General features: G+C 36.6%; 1 protein-coding gene across 2 annotated transcripts in view; it reads left to right on the top strand.

The window, feature by feature from the left end:
- Positions 1-24,772, top strand: part of Dcc (DCC netrin 1 receptor) — a 1,155,384-nt gene that overhangs the window by 1,040,268 nt on the left and 90,344 nt on the right. For both annotated transcript variants that reach the window (XM_016001609.3, XM_016001571.3), the window contains exons 20-21: positions 2,681-2,875; positions 8,274-8,306. In XM_016001609.3, the coding sequence (XP_015857095.1) occupies positions 2,681-2,875; positions 8,274-8,306 (228 nt within the window). The remainder of the gene's footprint in view (positions 1-2,680; positions 2,876-8,273; positions 8,307-24,772) is intronic.

The following is a 24,772-nucleotide window of genomic DNA, read 5'->3' as shown; positions in this document are numbered from 1 at the left end:
CACTGCATTCTTTTCAATAGATATGGTTTCCTGGGGAAATTAATTTGTACCATAAATATGAGGATATTTTATAATTGTTATCATGGGGAATTAACCATAAATGAACAATATCCATGAAAACACTTTTATACAATGACATTTTGAAATCCACCCAACCTTAATGTTTGGAGAAGACTCATATAGCATGTTCATATTCTGTGCTGTTCTTTATTATGACATGCCTTCCACCTTCTACCAAACTCTCACGATGATCAGACTTTCATGATATTGAAGCAGATGTCAAAAAATATGAAAATCCCACAGATCACCCAAGCATTTGCTTCTGATATTGCTTGATCACAGAAATAATTTGGGGTACAGATTGTAGAGGTTATCCTAACTCTATATATTCCTGGCAATATTATTACTATATATTAGTGGCCAAAACCAAAATATGAATGTAGTCACAGTTTCTGTGTGTCTAGAATATCTTCATACTTTGATTAAGCCCTTTGCTTTAAGTTATCTTATGAAGGAAGGTATAATCAATATACCAGCCTAGCTAAAGTCTAAGTTTTTATGTGATTGGCAATATTTTTGCTTATCAACATGCATGATTGAGAGGGGGTTTTGGTTACTTATTGATGGCCAGATTTGACTCTCACTTTCTGCCTCCTGGTTACTCCTCTTGGCCAGTCACTTCATCAAAAAACACTAGAAGAAAAGATCCATGGAATCTGCTGACAAAACAGAGATCATAATCTTACCTGACTTAATGTTACAGGATATTCTGACACATCAACTAATGATGTTGGTAAGAAGCAAGATTTAAAACTCATCATAGCTCAGGAGGACAGCATCAGACAAAAGTATGAAGACCAGATAATAGGAGTAATTGCATCCACCAGAGATGGCTCACTGAACTATTAACTGAAAAAGTCCTGCCCTGTGGTCATTTTTATAATGTATACTCACCTTCCAGGTAATTTCTATGGCGGGCAGGTTTGAAAGAATACAAATAAAGAGGAAAGGTGAGAATTAACACACACACAAAAAAATAAGTTTTCATAATTAGTCTCTTTTTTAAAGAAAAAAAATTGCTTCTGGATGTTGGATATTGTAAGTTAGCTTAAATTTACAGATCAACAGGGAAGAAATTCCAACTTTAGAACCCAGAAAGCACAGAGCTCCAAACATCCAAGAAAGTTCTGTTAGACAGTATAATGAGTGATATAAACCATAGGTGTTGTCCTAGTTTATTAAAAACACAAAGCTTACAGGAAAGAAAGCTTATGGCCAAGGACGACTTTGATGTATCAGAAATACCTGAACAGGACTTTGACTGCTGGGATCAGTTTGGATACAGAAAGTAAGGGAAGGTAGATTGGCGTGAATAACAAAGAGAAAGAATGGGGCTGCACAGGCAACAGTCTTCCTACAGTGAAGATTTGTGCTGAGAGTACACATATGGTGCATGAATACTTCTGAAGGTAGGTGAAACTCAGTCTGAGAACCGTGAATTAAGCATGGCACATACCTAACAGTGACAGTTCCTAGTCGAGATAGGGGCAAGAGGGACTCAAAAGGAAAGCCTTTCAAAAGGGAAGCATATTGCTTTTAGAAAGTGATTTTCATATTCTTATGTAACACAGTACAGTGTATGATTAATATAAACAATGAAAATTACATAAAAGAAACGGTTTTATGAAGAATTACTAGACTTACAAACAGTGTGGTATGTAAGGTAAATATTATTTCCGGAATTTTGGCAGAAGTGAAGGACAACACCATATTTATATAACAAAAATATACACGATTAGCCCCATACAATTTCATCTGACAATGTAATATGTAAATTATTGATGCTTTTAAATAAGAGATAGCACCTAAGTTGGCTAAGACTAATGTTCAGAGATGCATATTTCATAAGGCTGATTTTCAGTGCAAATTCAAATTAGACTGTCATAAATGAGTGCACTGTTACCATTCTAGTAGCATACTCCCAAAACATAAAATTAAAGTTCTCCAATGATAGGTACTAATATTTGAGATAACAGCCAACTTTATAGTTCAGTGATATTTATTTGCCTGCCTAAGCTGGAACAGGAGAAATAATGCTAGATTATATGGCTTAGAGAATCTCAATCCAGGCATTTTTCCATCTGACTTCATTATTTGTGAGAGGAGTGCCACACAGGCCCTGCTAACTTCCCAAGGTCACTACAAAAATAAAATATTACTCTTCATTTTTATAATATTCTAAATACATACAGAATTTTATACTTCCCAATATATCTTTATTATTTGAGCACAGCCAAAATAAATATTACTTATTTTCATAATTAGATTGCCATGAGTATTATGCAGGCATGTTATCACAGTTTTACATTTATCATAATGTTTACATATTAGAGAAAAGCAATCAGAATTTATAGATAGCTAAAGCACCAAATTTTAAATATGACAGATACATTTTATTTCTAATGGCCTACTCCATGTTCTGATTCTGTGCATTGAAACAATTATTATCTAATTCTTACAATATTGAAAAGTCATTGCTTGCTATACTGGATGCTGTGGTTTATAGATTGTGGACACATAATAATTATTACAAATTATATTTGAGAAATGTGTTATCGAAAGGAGAACTGCAACATGTGTTCTGTATACCAAACAGAATTGCATTTGTCTATTTATACAGCTTACATCTTGTTTTATACCTTGGACAAGAATATACCAATAGACGACTGGATTATGGAAACTATAAGTGGTGATCGACTGACCCATCAGATAATGGATCTCAACCTGGACACCATGTACTACTTTCGAATTCAAGCACGGAATGCAAAAGGAGTGGGGCCCCTTTCTGATCCCATCCTCTTCAGGACTTTAAAAGGTTTGAACTATTTCTCATCATCTTTTTCTTTTTCTCTGGGGATAGTCATAGAGTAACTCCATAGTCTGTGTTAGGAAAAAACCAAACAAGCAAACCTACACTATATTTTTTTTGGCAAAAAAAAAAAAAATACCTTCAGTGACTATTCAAAATAAATTGAAATATGACTTTTAAACTCAAAGTCAATATGTCAAAGGAAGATCTATGGTTTTATCACATTTTTCTGCCATCAACACCAGCAGACATATTTAATTTGACTTTTTATTTATAGCCTTCCAGCATTTTGCATTGATTTTATGTATACCATTTTTATTTGAGATACAGTGAATCCTTAGACCTTTTAAAATAATTAAATAGAAATGTACATGTATTGAATTATGTATGTGGCCTAAAATTGGAGACTTTATTTCCTTTTAATAATGATTACTCTTATGTATTAAAGAAAACTTTAATAAGGTAAGCAAACAAATTTTAAAAAGATAAATGTGATTGGCATGTTGAGAACACAAAACAAAACAAAAGAAGTTTAAGATGATGGTTAAATGAAATCCCACATTCTTGTAAGAATGTGTGTGTGTGTGTGTGTGTGTGTGTGTGTGTGTGTGTGCTCAATTTAAAGATAGTTGTCCTTATAGAAAATACTGAGTTCAAATACTGACTACATAAAAGAACCTTACTCTTTTTGAGTCTAATAATATTTTTGTACAAGATGAAATGACTGCAAAAGTCTCAGTCAATGATGGAAAATAATTTTCTTCCCATAGCTGATATTTTCAGATGTATATTTACTGTTCTGTCTTCACTGATTTGTACAAGGATAGATAGCTAGGGTCTTAAATGTGTGACTACATTACGTATATATGTCCTCCAGAAAAATTAGTGCATGATCACAAACAAGTGAGACAATAAAGGGCCCCTCATGATTGATAATTCTACCCACTTCTTTGCTGTTCTTAAAGAAGGGTCTTAGAATAACTGCACAGTCGGCTCCTCAATGCTTTAGGAAGCTATGCGAATACATAGTGGGCTTTTGAATTCTCATGAGTAAGCTATTCAAAAGCTGCATTTCGTTAGCAGCTTACCTGAAAATTTGCCAAAAATACACAAGCAAGCATTCATCCTAAGCCTGTGTGACAGTTCTTCATGTCATAGGAGGACTGAGGAGGGAGGTGAGGATGAAATAAGCTAGTTTTTTTTTGTCCAGGTTTTGAGAACCTCATGTCTAAGTCAGGTTTTACTTCATGAGCAATTGAAAGACAGCCAGTTGTTCATTTCGTAGAAGCATAGAATGTAACTAGACAATGTTTTGCAAATGCCTAAATTTTATCTATAGGTGGGTGCCAAATTAATTTCATGCTCACAATGCATGCCAGCCAAGCGATGTCAGGGAGGGTTTATGGTGATTTAAAGAATCTGAATGTTTTATACGGTAGATTGATGAGCTGCCTCAGGATATACTGGCCCGCATTGATAGCCATCCTACAGGTTATTTAATGAAGTTAACATTTCACTTGTTACTGTTTTCTTTAACTCTCCTAGAATCATCTATAAAGTCATTTTCTAAGCTGGAGACAAGTTCCAAATTTTCTTTTATAATGATCTACAAGAATTAGGTCTAATGTACTGATTTGATGTTGTGCTTAATAGCAATTTTGTGAATAAAGTTTGCTCACATGGTAAAATAATCTTTTCATGTCTTGGAGAAATTTTAAATTACACACACACACACACCAAAAAACAAACAAAAAAAAAACAAAAAAACAAAACAAAACAAAACAAAAAACCTGATACTGCCTACCTTTAATAAAACCTGAGTTCTGCAAAATATTTTCTATGTCACTTTAAGTGAGGAATGTTTTAAGGCCAATAAATTATCTGTCATAAAAGATTTGATATCTCAGTGAACCCCAGTTATACCAAATACAAAAATCATGGAATTGCTCTGACTGAAGATTTTCTCTTTCCAAAGCTGCTTAAAGGCAGAAGGCCTTTGCTCATCAGCATGTGACCTTGTTTGACACAGAGAGAGGTTCAGATGTTTTCCTGAAGCTAAGGGAAATCCCTGTAGTCTACTGGCTAATGGGTAAATGTTTCATTGAAAATCACACCCCAGGCAGGTATCCCCAAGCCTCATTCCTCCATATTCAGGCTTTGCCCAAAGCAGCAGCATTTTGTACTCAAGATTTAAGTTTGCCTTTTGCTGGTAGCAGCCAGCCAGAGGGGTTTAGGAGATTTGGTAGTAGTCACTGATGAATTATAGGAACATTTATAATTAAAAAGCATATATGCACATGTTTGTGATATGTCTAATTATTTATTTGAAATTTTAATTAAAATAATGATTCACTTGATTTTTTCAATACACAGGAATATGTAAATTCTGACCACCCTTCTACACATCCTTCACAGACTTCTATTTAGACACTTCCATACTTTCAAAACATTGCAAGATGTATGTTTCTGTGTGTATTGCCTTCAGTGAAATTTTCATTGATGTGTTCACTTATTTTATTAGTATTAATTATAGAAACAACTAAAAGACTATATTATATATAATAATACATTATATATAATAATTCACACATATATGTTTATTGTGTGATTTCTAAGATTAATTTAAATATATAATAATTTTTATATATGGTGTAATATATAGGATTTATTGGAGAGGTTTACAAGTAATGCTCCAACTATTTCAGCAATGGCTGTCTCCCACTGGAAAGTCCAAAAATCCAGGAGTTGTTCAGTCCACAAAGCCCGGATGTCTCAGCTGGTCTTCAGCATATGCCAGAATCCTGAAGAAGGTGGTTTTAATTCCAGTGAAGGAATAAACTTGACAGGGAAAGTGAGGGCAAACAGGCAAAGAGCAAGCACTTTCTCCTTCCAGGTCCTTTACATAGGCTACATCCAGAAGGTGTGGCCTAAATTTAAACTGGAGCTTCCCAACTTAAAGGATTCAAATTTAGGGTGGGTCTTCTCACCTCAAATGATTAAATTAACAAAAATCCCTCACAGGTATACCCAGGCACTTGGGTTTTAGTTAGTTCCAGATATAGTCAAGTTGACAGCCAAAAATAACAATTATATTTGTGATACCCTAGGGAGGAAGGGTGCTCCTAAAATAGTAGACGACAGAAACTTTGTAGAGTGGGAGAGCATCATTTCGTACACCCAAAGGAGCAGAGGGTTCAGTGATCAATTCTCAGTAGACCATGATCTAGTCTCCTGGCATCCTTAATTGGTATTTTAAAATATGACTCTCCCCAGTCCAGAAATAAAATTCACTGAAAGTTATGTGTCAGAAAATGGGAAAGTGGCTTAGTATTCAAATTGTATCGTCACAAAACACATGGTGGTTTTGGTCACATGGCATGAACAATTACAAATTCAAATCACAAATGACAAGACTTTGATAAAAAAGTAACTATTAGAATCCATTTGGTCTCTGTTGGAAGATAATGTACAATAATTTTTTATTTTGAGACAAAGTCTTCTCTTTTTTTGCTGGACTGAAAGTTGGCATTGATCTCCCAGAGAGCTGGCTGCCTCTACCCCTTAAGTGCTGGGACTAACAGTGTATGCCACCACACCCAGCTAGTAACCATTTTTTTATAGCTTGAATTTTTTTTTCACAGTATGTCCAATGTTACTTTACTAACAGAAAACCAAATCTGAAGACAGTATATTTATTCACCACTTACTAAAAATATCTTGGTAGCCGGGCGGTGGTGGCACACGCCTTTAATCCCAGCACTTGGAGGCAGAGGCAGGCGGATCTCTGTGAGTTCGAGGCCAGCCTGGTCTACCAAGTGAGTTCCCGGAAAGGCGCAAAGCTACACAAAGAAACCCTGTCTCGAAAAAACCAAAAAAAAAAAAAAAAAAAAAAAAAAAAAAAAAAAAAAAAATCTTGGACTTCAGACAATGAACGCAATACAATTAAGAATTTGAAGGAACAATGAAAGTATGGAGAAAAAATGAACTTGGCATTCTTGTCTTTGTCTTTCTTTTTGTTCCTTTTTGACATTATTCCACAGACTCTCATTAAACACATCTTTACGTTAGACATAAAATGCTGATTAGAACAGCTTCACGAATGTGTACTGTGTTGATTCCCAAATTTGTACACTTCTTCAGATTGTGTACCTACTTGTGTCCCTGAAGTATTCTGCAACCTTTATTGCTAGAAGCCTGACATACTGGTTCTGACAACTCAGCATAATTTTTAACAGGCTACAGACGTTTGTTAAAAATTTTGCTCAGTCTCACTGGGGTGAGGTGGTGCAAGCCTTTAATCTCAGCACTCAGGAGGCAGAGACAAGAGGATATTAGCGAATTCGAGGCCAGCATGGCCTATATTGTGAGTTCCAGGACAGCTAGGTCTGCAGAGAGACTTTCTCTAAAAAAAAAAAGAAAAAGAAAAAGGGGAAACAAAAAAAATCTTGTTGTTCACTCTGCAGACTATATTTAATGCAATGGCCTGTCAAAAATCCCCAGCTGTCTGTCAACTCTCTATATTCACTTTAGTTTGTTATTTTTTTCAAACAACAGTAATTGACTTGCAACAAGAATGGTACCCAAAACAAATGAATGCCTCATTGTGTATTTCTGCATAATATCTGGCTCTCTAAGTTTCAATGAAACATATACAAGAAGCAAGTCAACTTTTGAGTACAAGTTAGTTAAATATGCCCAAAAGACACAAAACTCAAGTTAATGTACACATAAAATAGTTATAATTGATGGAGAATTGCAAAAGTGAAGAGTGACCAAAAATTCCTTAAGATTCCTTTTAGAACTGAGATAGTATTGATTTAGTGTTTAATTTCATCTGTTTAAGGGAAAGAAGGCAGATTTTCAGAAGTTTAGAGATACTTTTACATTTAAAAAGGAATTTGTGACCCTTGATTAATCATAACCTCTTTTGCAGTTGTGAATAAATCAAGAGTCAGCTTCACCTGGTGTGAGATCAGTCATCACAGTTATCCTAATCACAGTGGTTCTCCCCCTGATGGTAGTTATCCCACTGAATATGTCCCAGTGCTTTGCCTAGTTCATTAAGAATTGTCTAAGACTTAGACTCTACATCCTTTTGTTTTAAAAAATAAATTATAAAATAAGTACCTCCTGTAGCTTACTTAAAAATATATGATTTGGCAATCCTTTCCACTTATTTTACTATCAATCCTATTTTAATTAAAATTACAAAATAAATCTATGTTTAGAAAAACATGGCAACTAGATTTTAGAAAATATTTATTTAGCAAAAACATTATTTTTAGGGGTTTGCTGCCTCTGGCTGATTATCCAAAAGAAATACTGACAAAATTTTGGACTTGATAAGCCAACTTTATCATAAGAAACTCTACACTCTAATAACAATTTATTTTTCTCTCCACAGTGGAACACCCTGACAAAATGGCTAATGACCAAGGTACAGTGTAACAGTCTATTGTTTTTTGCATCTTTAAAGCAGTTGTATCTATTGAAAGTGTCAATCATTCCTTTGTATTCCTGCTTTCACCTGGGCCATCCACCTGATAGAGCAGACACTGGCATGATTAATCTTGTTAATGAAGTTCTGCTTGGCTGAGGCTGTGGGTCTGATAGGGAAGATGTAAATTTTCTTGAGAGGAAATTGTTTTGTCTCTATTCTGAAGGACCAATTAAAATGTCAAGCTTCTTTGTATGAAATAAATTTTTAGTCTCTGTCTGCACTTCTGAATAATTCACATTAAGTATAATTAAGCTCGGCATAATTTTCAAGCTGCTCTTGCACCCTTTTCTGAGCTGTGGATTAAAGTTCTGCTGTGCTACATAAATCATGTGTGCTTCTCCTCTGCAATGGAATTCCTTTAATAAAAACCAAGTTGAGTTAACTTTTTTAGGGCATTATTGCTGCTGTTCATTTGGAAGCCCAGGATCTTCTCATTCTCCCTCACTACTTAAAGCTGATTTCAAACCAGGAATGGTTTCACACAATGAAAAAAAAAATAAGGATAAATACAAATTATCCTTCAGCTCAAAAGTAGAGAAGCATTTCCTATTAACATAATTTGTAGACTGATTGATAAATTAGTATTCCATTATCTTTACACCAAAGACATTTAAAAGAATTCTAAGTAAAAAATGGAGAGTTGATGAGTTTCTTGGGGGTAGGGAGGGGGGAATGCATTCTTTTCAGGGATAGTTTTGGAGTCCCTGAAACTGTATCCCGTTGTATGTATTTGTGCTTTCTGGGCCAACAGTAATTTGTCTCTGTCTTTGCACATGGGAATGGACAATCAGCATGACCAGCTCACTTTGAGGCTCCCAAGCAACAAGTTGTGAGATTGAATGAAAATGTTCTTCCTGATGGCAGCACTTTTGAACAGATATTGACTATCTGTGTGCTGCTGGAACTAGTGGTAGATGACACCCATCCTGATTAGTGTTTTTGCCTAAGAATGCTGCATTTAGTTTTTGTTGTTTTGTTTTTCTGGATTATTGTGGAACATTTCTATTTAACACAATGTGACTGGTATTACAGAAATGACACTCTAGAAATATCTACCCAAAGTCAAGATTTCCATGAATGTATGTGGCTGTTCCTAATTTCTTCCACTGGGGAAAGATTTTGATAAGAGCCATACTTATCAGAGATGAACATCTTTAATAATATTATTCATGAGTAATATCACTTATCATATATTTCCCTAAGAAATGAAGTACTAGAACTGACAAAATATAAACCCAGAACAATTATTTAGAAGCTATCTAATTATTTCAGTTATAAGATAATTAAAATGGTCTCACATAATGTTCTTCTCTGAAGAAAATTTGGAACACCCATATACTATGAGCTCTTAAATATAATTGTAATTATATTGGAACTCTGTGTGTGTGTGTGTGTGTGTGTGTGTGTGTGTGTGTGTGTGTGTGTGAAATAACAAAAGTAGCAGAAATTTATTGAGTTCTTCAACTAGCCTTTACATTAGCCATTGCATGATAAAGCATTGAATCTCCCACTCTTCTTAGACTCTAAGTTGTATTGTTCTGTAATTAGTTTTTAGTTAGCTTTTTGACTTAATATTACTACATTTTTTTTTAAAATTTCTGGTGCTGGAGATTGATCCTAGGACCTCATATCAACAAAAGACAAGTCTATCCACTGAGATACAGACCTCATCCTTTGCTTCATATGTGTTAAACTAGCTGACACGTATTTTGTTATTTAAATAAATAAACAATTCCCCTTCCTTTCTGATCATATTGCCTCTATCTGTCTGTAAGCCTGACTCAGATTCTCACAAATTCAGTGAAATAAGGTCAGTTTCTAGAAGAAAAGGGACCCCAAGCATTATTGTCCCAGGTGAGTCCATAGATATACTTAATCAAGTGTTTATGTGTCATTAAATATTACTTAGAATGATTTTTCCACATATGCTGCTTGGTGCCTTTTCAGACACATCAGGCAGGTGGTTGGTCAAGCAGAAAAGCTCAACATTTTATGTCGTATTTATTCCAATCACTCATTAAAGTCAAGGTCTGGTAACTGCTAAGTTAGTGGTGGTAATATCTTCAGATGCTTACATAAAATCTGTTGGACACTAAAAGCTTGTTATAAACAACATCAGTCACTTATGTTGATAACTAAGCATGTGAGAAACATCCCAGATTACAGACAGACCTTTAAAAGCAATGGAAATAATGACAGAAAAAAAAAACTGTTCTAACTTCTCCCATTAAAAGCAAAAATCAATTGAGTTGAATATATTTTTTATCATACTCACTAGTTGCCTTTTTTTCTTCTGTTACATTTGTAAGAGGAACTGAGTTTTTGATGAGATAAAATGCTAAGCCTGACAACATTCTAGCATGGAGACTGGATCAGCTCAGCCCACCCCAACTGAGGAGTTATTGGTGGCTTTTAGAGATGAAAGTGTCAGTTCTCTTTAAGAGTGTGGCCCCTTATAGGTGAACCACATCCCAGTGGATGGCACCACAGTTACAAGTATATGAGCAACACAAATTCTAATTGAAGGGCTATTTAAAAGGGAAAGGATTGAAAATTGGTGGGGTGGAGCAGTGGACACAGGTCTGGAAGAATTAGGGAGAGAAGCAGGAGGTAAATAAGATCAAATACAAATGGAATTATCAAAGAATTAATAAAACAAAATTCACTCAGAGAAAGTTTGGCAGTTTAAATCAGAGTTTCCCTGGCAATATGAATCCTAAATCCAAAATAAAGAAACAAGAAATTGAATTGTAAGAGAAAACATAAGAAAAGCCTTGATTGTTTTTAAAAGTACCTTGGCAGCTTCTTGTCACAGTTACTTGTTCTTGGAACCTAACAAACATCTGCTATGAAGAACATAAATTAAAAACAAAACAAAACAAAACAAAAACCTCAAAGTAAGAATGAGTTGGGAGCAGGGGAATTGCTTTCTTCTAAGTAGTAGTAAGAATAGTAGAAATGATAAGCAACATAGAATTCACAACACTTGCATGTCAGTGGGTTGTAACCTGTGTGTTCTTCTCTCCATTCTTGATCTGCTTTGTACTTTTCCTGTGCTCCTCACAAATTTCATTTCCTAGTTATTTCCAGGAATTTTCATGTCCAAGTTGCCAATTTGTGTGAAAATAATTCTGAGGTTTTAGTGATTTACGTTTCATAGGAGGTAGTCACACAACCCCTGTGAAGTGTGTGCAAAGGATAAACGAGAGCCATAGTGCATCTCTTTGAGATGTGTGTAATGCTTAATTGGACCCAGTGAAACACTGGTGACTGATTCATTTAACTCATAACACAACGGAGACTGATACTATTATTATCCCCATTTTACCAATAAATAATCTGAAGCTTAGAGACTCTAAATAATTCGCCTATAGAAACAAATCCATAAAAACTATGTTCCAGAAGCTCTGTTATCAAACTCAAATCCATTCAGTATGTACTTTCTTCATGTTCACATGCAGGACCCATAAACATATCAGTCTGTAAATTTATAGCATCTAAAGTTTTATGGTGCTGGTATTTTTCTAATATGGACCGTCTTTTTTTATATCAGTAAGTATTAAGAACAAAGCAAATGACTGTCCATCTGGAATAATCTTGTTCATGGGTTCCCACAAATTTGAGTCTATGAGGCTAGAAACACAGGAATTATGCTAATTCTACTACTTAAATTATCTTGGGCTGCCAGGACCATAAGTCAGGTAAATTAAACAACCAAAATGTGTGTACTTTAGCGTTGAGATAGAAGCCCCAGATGAAGGTCCAGAACAGCTGAGTCCTGGTGAGGACTGTCTGCCTTGTTTGTTAATGGTGTTCCTCATGTCTCCGCTTGACAGAAGAGAGTTCCTGAGGTCTCCTCTTAAAATGACATAGGTACTATTGAATCAATTCTCTCTATTTATGACTTTACTTAGCCTTGTTTCCAAGTATACCTGAATGTAGTTGCAATCTGTACTACAACATCAGTATATGAAAGAAATTTCTATTTGAACATGAGTACTAGACTTTGTACTAAAATAAAATACCATTAATATCATCATTCAAGCAATAAATAATCTGAAGCTTATTTATGTTTGGAAGTAATTCTGGGTTTTTAGTGATTAAGTTTCTTGGAGACAGAAAGGCAAGTACTCACACAGACCGACTGTGTTAAGTGTTTGCAGAGGATAGACAGGAGCCATACTGCATCTCTGTGTGGGTGTGTTGCTGTGGGCCACAGGTATATATCATAAGAGCTCAACTGATTATGGAGGGATCAGGGAATTCCTCCAGAGGAAGCCAAATTCCATGGAGTTTTTGTTATTACTTGACTTGTTATATATCAGCCGTATTCTGTTATGAAAATCAAGTGTGACTTTATAGTTTTCCCAATTGACTTTTCCCTAAGAAGGGCTAACAGTGTGGTCTGATCACTCTCTGGACCTACACATTCCAGGTATTTGGAGAACAGCCTCAGGAAAGGCTTTCTCTGGAATCACATATCTCCCTTAGCCATGTTCTGGGACTACAGGAGACACCACCCAGGTGGGCGCCCAACTTTCAAGGACTAACAGTGATAGCAGCCCACATACAAGTCTCCTGACCTAAGGTAAATTCCACAAGGTGATACCGCCTAGGTCAGGTGGACATTAAGTAATAGCTTTATACAATTTTGCTCAGACCCTTCCTTCTTACAGCCTTACTAACTTTAGACCTCTAACTCCTTACCTAACCACTTCTAGGAATATTTAGATAACCTGTGCACTAACAGGTATTCTCAGCCAGAACCCCCAGTTCAAGCCTCCCTGTAATTATCGTCATTGGCAGCATCCAGCCAGGTCCATCCCCAGACAGAGGAAAGTACCTCATCAGAGATACCTCTGCATTCTCTAAGAACAGATTTAAGCATCCAGACTACCCATTTGAGAAGGCCTGGCATATGTGTCATTTAAGCTTAACTTCCTCCTTTCCCAAATCTTACCTGTAGTTCCAGATCTCCCTTTAGCTATCACCAGAGGCATCTAGATGTACACTAACGACTAAGTACACTTTCCCCCACCCTGTAGAAAAACAGCAGATAGCTTGGAGCCACAGGAAAAAGGAAGGCAGTTTTATTTTCTCCCATTGACCTAGCAACTTACAGATTTTTAACATTTTTTACCAAACACATTTAAGATTATAGTTGTGCACATAAGATCCCTCTTCTTACATATTACCCGTATTTAGCCTTTAGTTAATTCATTAGTCACTTCCCTTTTGGGTTGCAAATGGTAATTAACAATTATTGCCCCTCTTTGTGATTCTTATTACCCCTCCTTTTGATCCTGATATCAGACAATCACTGCCTGAGGAAATTCAGGCTGGGTGACCTGGGTGGAGGGAAGGATTGTGAGTTTTTTGGATATATAACTGTAAAGCAAGAGACACGGTGGAATTAAAGCAAATGGACCAAAGAGCTTTGCGTGCATAGATTGATTTGCTGACCTTAAGAATAGATTGTCAAGTGATTGATAGATTCTTCCCCGGAACCTGGAAAAGAGACTATTAGGGGCTGGATCCCAATAGTCTCTGTCAGTGTGTGTCATGATAAGTACTCACAAAGTCTTGTACTAACATTCAAACAGAAATTTCTTTCATTCCTTCATTAATTGTCTTTCTAGTTTATAGACCAAAAAAACAAGTGTATTGCCCCAAATCACTGTTGACAATGGTGGAAGTCAAATATTTCTCTCTGACTCCACAGTTTACAGTACTTTGCTGCTATAAACATGGGAATTTTGGTTTTTTTGAAATAGTAGTAAAACCTTAGAGCTTCTTATGAATACATTTGAGGGCTGTACTGACCATTTTCAATAGCGATTCTATGTGGCTGAAAATACATGCTCCACACAGAGATGACTATTTATGAAAATTGGTCTGATTATGATTTCATGTGTATGTCCATGCCTACCCAGTGTGATGGTAGAATGGGTGCAATATCAGAGCAATTTATAGAGTGTAGGAACTTATCTAGATGGACTACAAAGAATGTGCTCACTCCAGGACTTTCAAGTGTCTCTGATTCTCCATGCCTTGGAGGGGGTTGGCCTGAGACACTCAGTATAGAGAAGTAAAGATTTGTAAGCTAGTTTGCAGATTCAGAGAAAGGATGACCATGTGAACTGAGTTCCACTTTAAGGAAAGAAAGATGAATCCCCTCAGAACCTTAACAATTATTGATAAGTCTCTGGGTTTGCCGGGCAGTAGTCACTTACTGTGTGCTCTGAGAGTGTTGGAATGGAATCAAATCCCTTAAATCTCAGCGCTGGGACCTGCTGTATGACTGTGGGATTGAGAACTAACTTCTCTCAGTATCTTCACCTATAAAATGTTGAGTGTGGTGCAAATTATCTTTAAGATTCCCAGATTTTTATACTGGAATTAGAATTGTAAAAACCTTGGGAATAGCAACTTTGCCTATCAAAAATATGAATAACTTTGCCATTGTGCATCAACCACTGTCTATGTTCTTCACTTGTGTTAGCCAATTTAATTCTCGTGGCAAACTTATAGTCAGATAAAAACAGATAAAGAGGATCTAAGTCTTATACAGATGTTCACAGGGTATATGTAGTTAGATACAAATACATACCCATGTTACCTAGGAATCTTTGCTCAACACTGCTATATAATTTTTGGAAATGTATTCAATTCATTGAATCTAACTTTGTTATCACAAACATTAAATCTAGTGGCATCACCATGAGCTCATCTCACTTTAAAGACTTAGTTTTCCTCAATAAGAGTGTTGCTGCAAAGTTCTTGACACTACACCTGCCATTTTGCACCTTGGCTGTTTTAATCTGAGGTATAAGCGGGATCTTAATTGTTTCAAATTCCAAGGAAGTAGGGTTCTCAAGGCAGTGCAGTCAAGCTTTGAATTTAGTTAATGGCATACAGACATTGTAGGGCTCAGATTGCCACAGCCAGGCTTCTGTTTGAAAAACTGAAACCTTTCACACCTTCTGATGAGAGCAGTTTAATTGAAAATTAAAGCCTCTTGCTCCTCTATCATTGTGAATAGTTTCAATCCAGTTTATTATTCAACCACTTGCTGCACCCACTTGAAAAATGCTACTGTCACCTGTGTATTTCTCTGGTTGAAATTTTGGCAATTCTCTAAATTATGAGTAGTGGAAAAAGTAGAGGTGGAAAATGAGTAATGAACTTCTAATAGAGTGTTAAGTGCCTGTCATGTTCCTAGCAAGCCATCAAGAAGCTGCCTCAGTCAGCCTCCCAGGACTCTTTATGTTTTAATAGGTAACTTGGAAAGAAAGAAAGAAACATAGTCACTGTCCAGAGGGATTTACTTGATCCATGTAGATTTTTAAACTTCTTAGAGTGCAAGACACACTTTTTGGTTTAGAGGATCTTAAACAATATATCAGGCACAGGTTAGTTCTGTGATAGAGCTATTTCACTGCTAACTCCCTTTGTTCTTTTTTTTTTTCACTTTTCTTTATTAAGAAATTTTCTACTCACTCTACATACCACCCCCCTTCGTTCTTCTTGAGAGACCTCTTCCTGGCTCTGAATTAGCCTGCTTCTCTCAGTTCTGCATTTTGTATCTCCAGTATTGTTTGTTTGTTTTCCCCACAAGTAATAAATTTATTTATTTATGTACTCATTTAAAAAATAAAATTACATTTCTCCCTTCCCTTTTTTCCCTCAAAATCCTCCCATAAACCTTTCCCACACACCTTCAAATTCATAGCCTTTTTTCCCCACTAATAGTTACTGCACACAAATGTTTATATGTATATACAGGCACATTCCTAAATACAACTTTTTCAGTCTATATATTACCTGTATGTGTGTTTTCAGGACTGACTCGTAGGCACTGAACAATCAGTTGATTTTATATGCTCTTCCCTGGGGAAGACCACCTCTCCCACTCCCAACTTTCCTCATTTGCCTGGTTCTTTATCAAAGGTTGAGACCTTGTGGGCTGTTTCTCATCCAGCTTGTAATGTCCATTGGTGTCATTCTTGTTCAGCTCATGTGTGGGAAGTCATGTTTGTGTGACTTTAAGGCTGTTGCTTCTGGTGGTATTAAGAGGCACAATTTCACAGCAAACTCCTTTTCCTTGGCTCTTACGATCTTCACCCCCTCCTTAGCAGTGTTATATGATCTTAGGTGCAGGAGTGTTTGGGAGAGATATCTGTTAGGAGTTGGCTCCAAAGTTCTACACTTTGGCTGTAGCTGTTGTTTTATAGTGGTCTCTTGTCTATTTTAAGAGAAATTTCCTTCAGGAGGGGCAAAGACTATACTTATCTGTGGCTATATGGACACATGTTTATGGAATGGTTGCAGAGTAGACTCAGTCATTTGGCACTAGAATGCTGGCCATGAGAGCAAAAGTTGTATTTTCTAACCTAACGGCAAGGATATTCCTCCATATACTTGGTTATTTGGTTTATCACTAAAGACTAGGTATTTGCTATAACTGGTTCCATTCTGTCAATCTGAGCAGTATTTTCTCCCTTTCTCAAAATAGTAAATCCAAATCCTTCTTCCTTCAGATCTCACCTTCCCCATTCTATGTATTTCAGTATCTTTCATTACCTTTCTTGTCTTTTCTTCCTGTTGGTTTCCACAATACCCAACTTGTGTGTCACTACATTCCCATTCCTAATCATTTACGGTTATTAATTCCTAGCTTAGTGGTCAGATTGTAAATTCTTTCTATGTAGGATACTGGTTATACTCATTTCATTTATGCCATTTTCCTTGTCACTAATATTATAGTTATTAAATAAATGTATTTTGAGTTAAATAATGACACAATGTCCAGGAAAGTGGAGTCATCTAGAAAACAAAAGCTTTCAAATTAAAAAGTGTAGATCAGAAAACTTAATGGTGGAAGATGGTCTATATGCTACTGGTCTCAGGAAGGAGATGAATAAAATGTAAGGGTATATTTCTATCTAAAAAACAAATTCAACAATCACCTACAAAAACAATAGATAATTGTAAAAATAAGAAAACAAGCCGGGAGGTGGTGGCACATACCTTTAATCCCAGCACTCAGGAGACAGAGCCAGGCAGATCTCTGTTAGTTTGAGGCCATCCTGGTCTACAGAGCGAGATCCAGGACAGGCACCAAAACTACACAGAGAAATCCTGTCTCGAAAAACTGAAAGAAAAAAAGAAAGAAAGAAAAAGAAACATAGTCACCTTTGAAAGATTCTAAGCCCTTTTTTCTTTGATCTCTGTTCATTCTTTGTTGTTAGCAGAAAAATTTATAGACTTAAATAACTCTAGCATTTGTAATGTTGAATAGAAAAAAAAAATCGAAACTAATGGGTACCAGTGAATGATTGAAAACTGTGGAAAAACATTGTTAGAAGAATTGGACTCACTTCTGATAATTTATTTATTAATAGTAGTGAATCTTGCATGAGACTAGAAATGGAAACAGTTGAGGAAAAACATTGTTTGGATCCATTTATAAGTAATCTGCATTACAGAAAATTTGTGTTATAGAAACTACCAGAACAATGTGGAAACTCTAAGGGACAAATCAGATGTTGTCACTAAAATGGATATTTCAGAATTTCAGATTGAAAATCATAGTGGGCTAGAGTACAGAAAAGGATTTCTTAAAACAGACTGGACTCTAATGCATAAATAGATCTTTAATGGAAAATGATGAGTAGAGTTCTATTTAAGGAAATCTTGGGAATGGGTGATCAGGAATCCAGAAGATGAGCAAATTATTATAAGTATAAGATGGGTTCAGGGTGCAACCAAGGAACCATAAGCAAATCAGTGTATTATGGTAGAAAGATGAACTTGTAAAAAGGCCTTTCTAATTTGTCTCTACTCTAATGTAGATGTTATAGAGTGTTCCTTATTTTCATCACATCAAAGACTCCTTGCATTAGCCACCAACAATCAGCATGTTTCCTTGCACCCACAGCTATATAAACTGCATTTACCTTTGGCTGGTCATGCTGAGCTTTTTTCTTCCTTGAGGGTATAGGGACAAGACAAGGAAAAGATGATCTGGTGTAGGCTGGTTACCTCAATGTTAGTCATGTCCCTACATTTTCATAGGCTATTTTGTCCTCTTTTGAAGTCATGTTTTGCATTCATGCTATTGTTGTTTTCTTTGTTGTTGTTGTTTGATTGACTTTGGTTTTTACCCTGAGACACAGAGTAACCAACGCAAGCTCTCCCTCTCCTATACTGGGATCACAGATATGGACCACCATGCTAGGTTCTGTTATGCCCTTTCTAAAGTGACATTACTTTCCCCAGTGCTAAGTATGGTCAACAAAACTATTTGATTTTCCTCCCAAAGCTTACCTTGTTTTGTAAGTCCTATTGAGATACAGGTGATGTGTCTCATATCACAGATTCCTAAGTGCTCATACAATTATGCCACGATTAACTCTTGGGTATGATCTAGTGTATTTCTCCCCATCCTCATTTTTTCTTGTACTTATCAATTCATTGTGGAAAAACCATCTCCAGAGTTAAGCAGACTCGGCTACTTAAGAATGTGATCCTGAGTAAATTAATCTTTCTAAGCCATAATCTACTCATATGTAAAATGGTCTGTTTTACAGATCCGTAGCTAACATTATTCTCACCCTACTTATTGCAACAGCTTCTTCAAATCTCTTCATAGTTAATTAGCATAATCTTTCTCAAATAGATAGAATGTGTGCAAAATTCCCTAAATGGGTCTCTGTCTCCCCCAAGATAAACTCGAAGGAAACTTTTAGATAGACTATATAAGGAATATTTTTCTATATCTTTCAGAATTAAGCTAACTGACCTTTCTCTCAATCTGTGTCCACTGTAGGTCTTTGGAGTGTTTGAAGATTACTGATCTAATTGAAATATATCTATGTATACCTAGAAAACCTAATTAATATGGCTATATGTTTGACTATTATAGATGAGTATTAATCTGTGTTTTTAATTAGATATTACATTTTAAATGAGCTACATAAACATAATGCCTTAAACAAGAGTAGAAATATACATAGAGTTTAACAAAATTGACTTAAATTTGTATCAATAAACTAAAATCTATATCACTGTAAAATGTTTTGAGAATAACAGTTATTTTTTCAATTAAAGTAGATTCAATAATCTACCCTTTTTCCCATAATAATCTACCCTATTCCCTGTCATTTCTATATTATAGCCTCCTTTCTTCTTTAGAAAGAAATTGACTATGACTGTTAATAATTTATAGCCAACCCCCTTAAATGAAAACAAACATTCATAAACAATATTTTGAAAATTTGGGAGTACTTCTCTAGACTACTTTCTGTTGATTGGGGTCACTTGTAAACTTATGGGGACCCTGAGAAAATTTAGAGTATGGTCAAGTCCCAACTTGGGTGTTTTGTATGGCTGGTCCATTTCAGCCAGCAGCCTTGAAGCTATTTTGGATACAAAACTCAAAGGAAATTATAACAGAGATATTGAAACATTGGATCATCTGGGCCATCTGTTTTTATTGGTATTTGTTCTCCTTGTTCTGAAAATATATAAACTTTTAAACCTAACAAATATATCTGAGTTAATATAAATATAAACTATGTATTGTACTCGAGCCAGCCAAATATAATTTTTTATTTTGTGTTTGAGCAGGTAAAGTATACATCATGTGTCTTGTAGTTACTTTGGGTTTATTTTTCCATGTCTGTAGTCAGGATTTTCAGTGAATCTTCCTCAATCAAACCTGATCTCTTCCAACCAAGAATGAATTAATAGACTCTCACCTTCTGTGGAAAAAAAAGCAAAACCTCTTTCTCAAAACCACACAGCGCCAGACTCAAATTTTAAAGTCAAGATATTTTTAAAAGATATAGGTTAGTTTAACTTAGCAGTCACCACAATCAAATGTCTCTTAGCAGTTAGCTTGTTAACAGTCAAAAACCAAAGAAAACACAACATACATAATCCAGACTCTGTATATTTTCCATTCTCATATGGCTCATTTTCTATATATTACTTTACTCCCCTTTCTAAAGACTTTATTTTATTATTTTAAATCTGTTTTTAATTTAAGGCTGTATGTATATTTTCTCTTTTCTCTCTCAAGCCTAAGCACGTCTTTTAAACACATCATGACCCATTTAGAGGTCTTTCTGTCTGAATTGGGTTTTACTGTGTTTCTTAACCCTTTTTATCTGTACGAGCAAAAGCTAAAAGTGCCATGCAATGTGCTGTGTGACTTGGAGATGGCTCTGTGTACTGCAGCAGGAATCTGCCAAGATGTAGCTCAAGCATGCACACCAGGGCCTCTCTGTATGAAGGCCCACCTAAGAGACACAAGGAGGAAGCTATTTTGGGCTCCATTTACGTGTTCTAGAACCTTTTGTTTTTAAGCTTTCTCAGGCTTTCTGTGGATGTATGGGCAGCATGTTGGAGAGCCATATGTAAATAGAGTTCCCTGCCCGTTCCACAGCTGCTTTTTTTTTTTTTAATTTTATTTTACAACATCATTCAGTTCAACATAATAGCCACAGATTCCCCTGTTCTCCCCCTCTCGCCCCCTCCCCCTCCTCCCAGCCCACCCCCCATTCCCACCTCCTCCAGATCAAGGTCTCCCCCGAGGGCCGGGATCGACCTGGTAGATTCAGTCCAAGCAGGTCCAGTCGCCCCCTCCCAGACCGAGCCAAGCGTCCCTGCATAAGTCCCAGGATTCAAACAGCCAACTCATGCAACGAGCCCAGGACCCAGCACCAACGCACAGCTGCCTCCCAAATAGATCAAGCCAAATGACTGTCTCACCCATTCAGAGGGCCTGATCCAGTTGGGGGCCCCTCAGCCTTTGGTTCATAGATCCTGTGCTTCCATTCATTTGGTTATTTGTCCCTGTGCTTTATCCAACCTTGGCTTCAACAATTCTCGCTCATATAAACCCTCTTCTTTCTCACTAATTAGACTCCCAGTGCTCCACCAGGGGCCCAGCCTCCACAGCTGCTTTTAAATAATCATTCTGAGGCTTAAATTAATTACAACTGTTTGGCTGATGGCTCAGGCTTATTACTAGCTAGCTCTAACATTTAAATTAACCCATATTTGTTATCTATGCTTTGTCACATGGTTCATGGCCTCTTACCTCATTTTCTACATGTCTTGCTTCTTCAGCAGCTGGCTGGCTGGCTGGCCCCTGCCATGACTCCACCCTTCTGCTCCCTGTATCTCTGATTGGCTTTCTTGGCCAGACTTATTCTGCCTGGTCATAGGCCAAAACAGCTTTATTTGTCAACCAATGAGAGCAACCCTTTTTCACAGTGTACAGAAAGACCATCCCACAGCAGCCCACTCCAGAATGGGTGGCAGCTCACAGAAGCTGGGACGTGAGATGAGCACGCTGCACAGCCTGCAGCCCGCTCAGTAGGTGAGAGATTGTCTTTTGGGGGTGACTTGGTGGATCTGAGCCCCTTCCAGACAGACCCTTGTTTCTTCTGTCTCTGGTCCCTGCTTCCTGCAGGCAGCTGAGTTTGTATCAGTCTTGGCTTGTCTTAGAGGGGGTCTCAACAGTTTTCTGTTTATCTGTTCTCTTGAGAAGAAGGATGAGCCTAGTGAAATCAGTCAGTTTCAGAGACTTCCAACAACTGTTTTTAGTAATTTCCTTTTTGTCTTGAGGAGCTTACCCGCAGTGTGGAATGGTTAAATATCCAAGGAAACTGCTACACAACACAACAAAACTTTTCTACTGGATGCATGAGTAGAAGTGTGTGTGGTGTGTGTGTGTGTGTGTGTGTGTGTGTGTGTGTGTGTGTGTGTGTGTGTGTGTGTGTGTGTTGGAGGGAATTCCAACAGACTCATTCTTTATATCCACCAGCAGGACGTATATAGTTTAATGTCTTCATTCAGCAGTTTTCCCTTGGAGAAGAATGAACTCTGTCTCTTCTCTCCTTTCCCTGTATGACTTAGGGCTTCACCTAAGCACAGGCACTTTTCAACCCGAGTTTGGGATAATCTTGTACAGCACTCTGGTGAGAGGCTATCAGAGTCATTCTGTGGACTTTGAGAGCAGTTTCTATTTTATGAACTACAAAAGGCTGTGCCTCATCATCCATAGTATCAGTGTCTGGTAAATGAGCTTCTAGGAAGGCTCTGTCATCCAGGAAAACCCTTATATATTGAAAAAAAAAGAAAGAATGATGCTTTAGAGTTTGGTAAAGACAGGGCTGAATCTAAAAGTGATTTCTGAGATCCTTCTTGATGGCCATTGTGTCAGATGTGCTAGAGACAAAAAGACATAAGGAGAGACCAGGGGAAATAAACAACTTCAGACAGTACCACCAACCTCCACCCCATGAACAGATAGTTGGCTTCTGTTCTATTAATAACTGAATTGTTAATTCAGTGCTACATCTAAATTTATGTTAATAATAATTACAACAGCTAGTAAAGTACTGGGCTTTAAAAATAAGGTTGATTGTAATATAGACCATCAGGGTCAGGTAGCAATTTTCATAATGGGTCATAAAATTCAGAAATTATGAGTTTTCTCTACTTGGAATCTTGAAGGAGAAAGTCAACTGCTTAGTTGGGATTCAAGATATTATTTGTTTGTTTGGGTTCTTTGGTCCCTTTTTACATTTTTTTTAATCTTGTTTTTGTTTTTTTTGAGACAGGGTTTCTCTTTGTAGCTTTTCACCTTTCCTGGGACTCACTTGGTAGCCCAGGCTAGCCTTGAACTCACAGAGATCCGCCTGGCTCTGCCTCCCGAGTGCTGGGATTAAAGGTGTGCGCCACCACCACCCGGCATTCGGTCCCTTTTTAATTATTGCCCACTTTCTTTAGTTCAGTGTCAAGAATGGGAGGCTCAGAATTGATAGAATGTTTATAAATAAATGCATGAATATTTATATTATATATTGTACTATGACATATAAATTATATATTTCCATTTACATATTTAATTAGTGAAGTAAGATGTTCACATTAAAGTGTTTCATTGACTGGCACCTGTCATCTCCATATTTAGTAGTTCAGAAAAGTCTGACAGTGCTGATTTTATTTACTGGTCATAGAAAAAAATGTATTATTTGTATGTTTTTTTGTCCTACCTTAGGCAGTTCCTCAGCAAACCATCCCCCATGAGGATGTCAAACTATGCATTTGCCTGAGGATGTCAATACTAAGAATTAAATTGAGATGTCCACCAAGAGCAAGCATTTAGGATAAAAGAATCATCCACATAAATTCCCTATGTACAGGATACCATGGCTAACAAGTACCACAAAATTAGTCCTTCCTTTCGTTCTCACAGCACACTGTTTTCCATAGCTATCTGGTCACAGTACTTGTCTCATTTATACATGAAATTCTAATCTTAATTTCTAGTTTGATTTCTAAGGATTCTTATAAATTTATTTTCTCCTTAGCAAGAAGCGTCAATCCTATTCACATTAAATGGTGTGCAGACAAAAATTAGAATAGAAAAAAAGCTGAACTTTTATTATTAAAATGCATGGAGAGGGATGCACACATTGCTTTTCTCACTCCAGGCAACTCAGTCATTTCCCCACACCCCCTCCCCAACTTGGCAAATTATTGCTCTCAGAATACCTACAGGAGGCAAATTCAACCAAAGGTTTTGAAGAAGGGAAAAGACTGCGGATTTACTCAGCACTAAATTTCATACGGATGAGAACTTTAGCTGCTCTTGCATCTGAAGCACTAATGTTTTCCTTCACCCGGTGATTTCTTTTATGTTTATTTAAACATGGTGCATTGGACCTTAGGAACAAGTGAGCAGCTACATTCTATTAATATGTATTTGAAAAACTCTTGGCTGTTCGTTATTGTTCTGTTTCCTGGGTTTTGATGTCCTGATATCTTTGCCCAAAGTCAGCAGTATTATCAACTGCATGATGAATTGATCTCTTACACACATATCTCGCCGCTGACAAATCATCTGTTTTAAATATATCTCAATGTGATCTGTGTGCTGGACAGCAAAATTGTATTCAGGTGGCATTAATGGATCTTCTTTTTCCATTGGTGTACAAGACAGAAAGTCGATGCAATTTTCATCATTACCCCCGGAATTATTCTCAGAAAACCAATTCTAAGATCGGGAAGATAACTCCGTGCTCTGCATCCTTGGGAGGTTGTGCACCAAGTATTTGTTCGATGACCAGTCTGCCCATTTGATTTAGATTATGGCCCATATGTATTTCTCTGGGGATTGATAGTGTGGACCCTCTGAATCCCCATTCAGAGAAGATGGATTAAAGATGAGATTACAGTTACCACATCCAACTTCCTAAATGGCCTCTGCACATTAATGTCCCACTCCCCTTCTTGAAATTATAAATGTCCACAGAAAAAAGTAGACCCTAGCACCAAAACTCCAACATAATTCATCTTTCCTAGGTGCTGGAAAATTATTTATC

The sequence above is a fragment of the Peromyscus maniculatus genome, chromosome 19 (genome assembly GCF_049852395.1).
Source record: "Peromyscus maniculatus bairdii isolate BWxNUB_F1_BW_parent chromosome 19, HU_Pman_BW_mat_3.1, whole genome shotgun sequence".
Taxonomy (NCBI): domain Eukaryota; kingdom Metazoa; phylum Chordata; class Mammalia; order Rodentia; family Cricetidae; genus Peromyscus; species Peromyscus maniculatus.
Note: the sequence above shows the minus strand (reverse complement) of the source record. Positions and strands in the feature narration are given on the sequence as shown.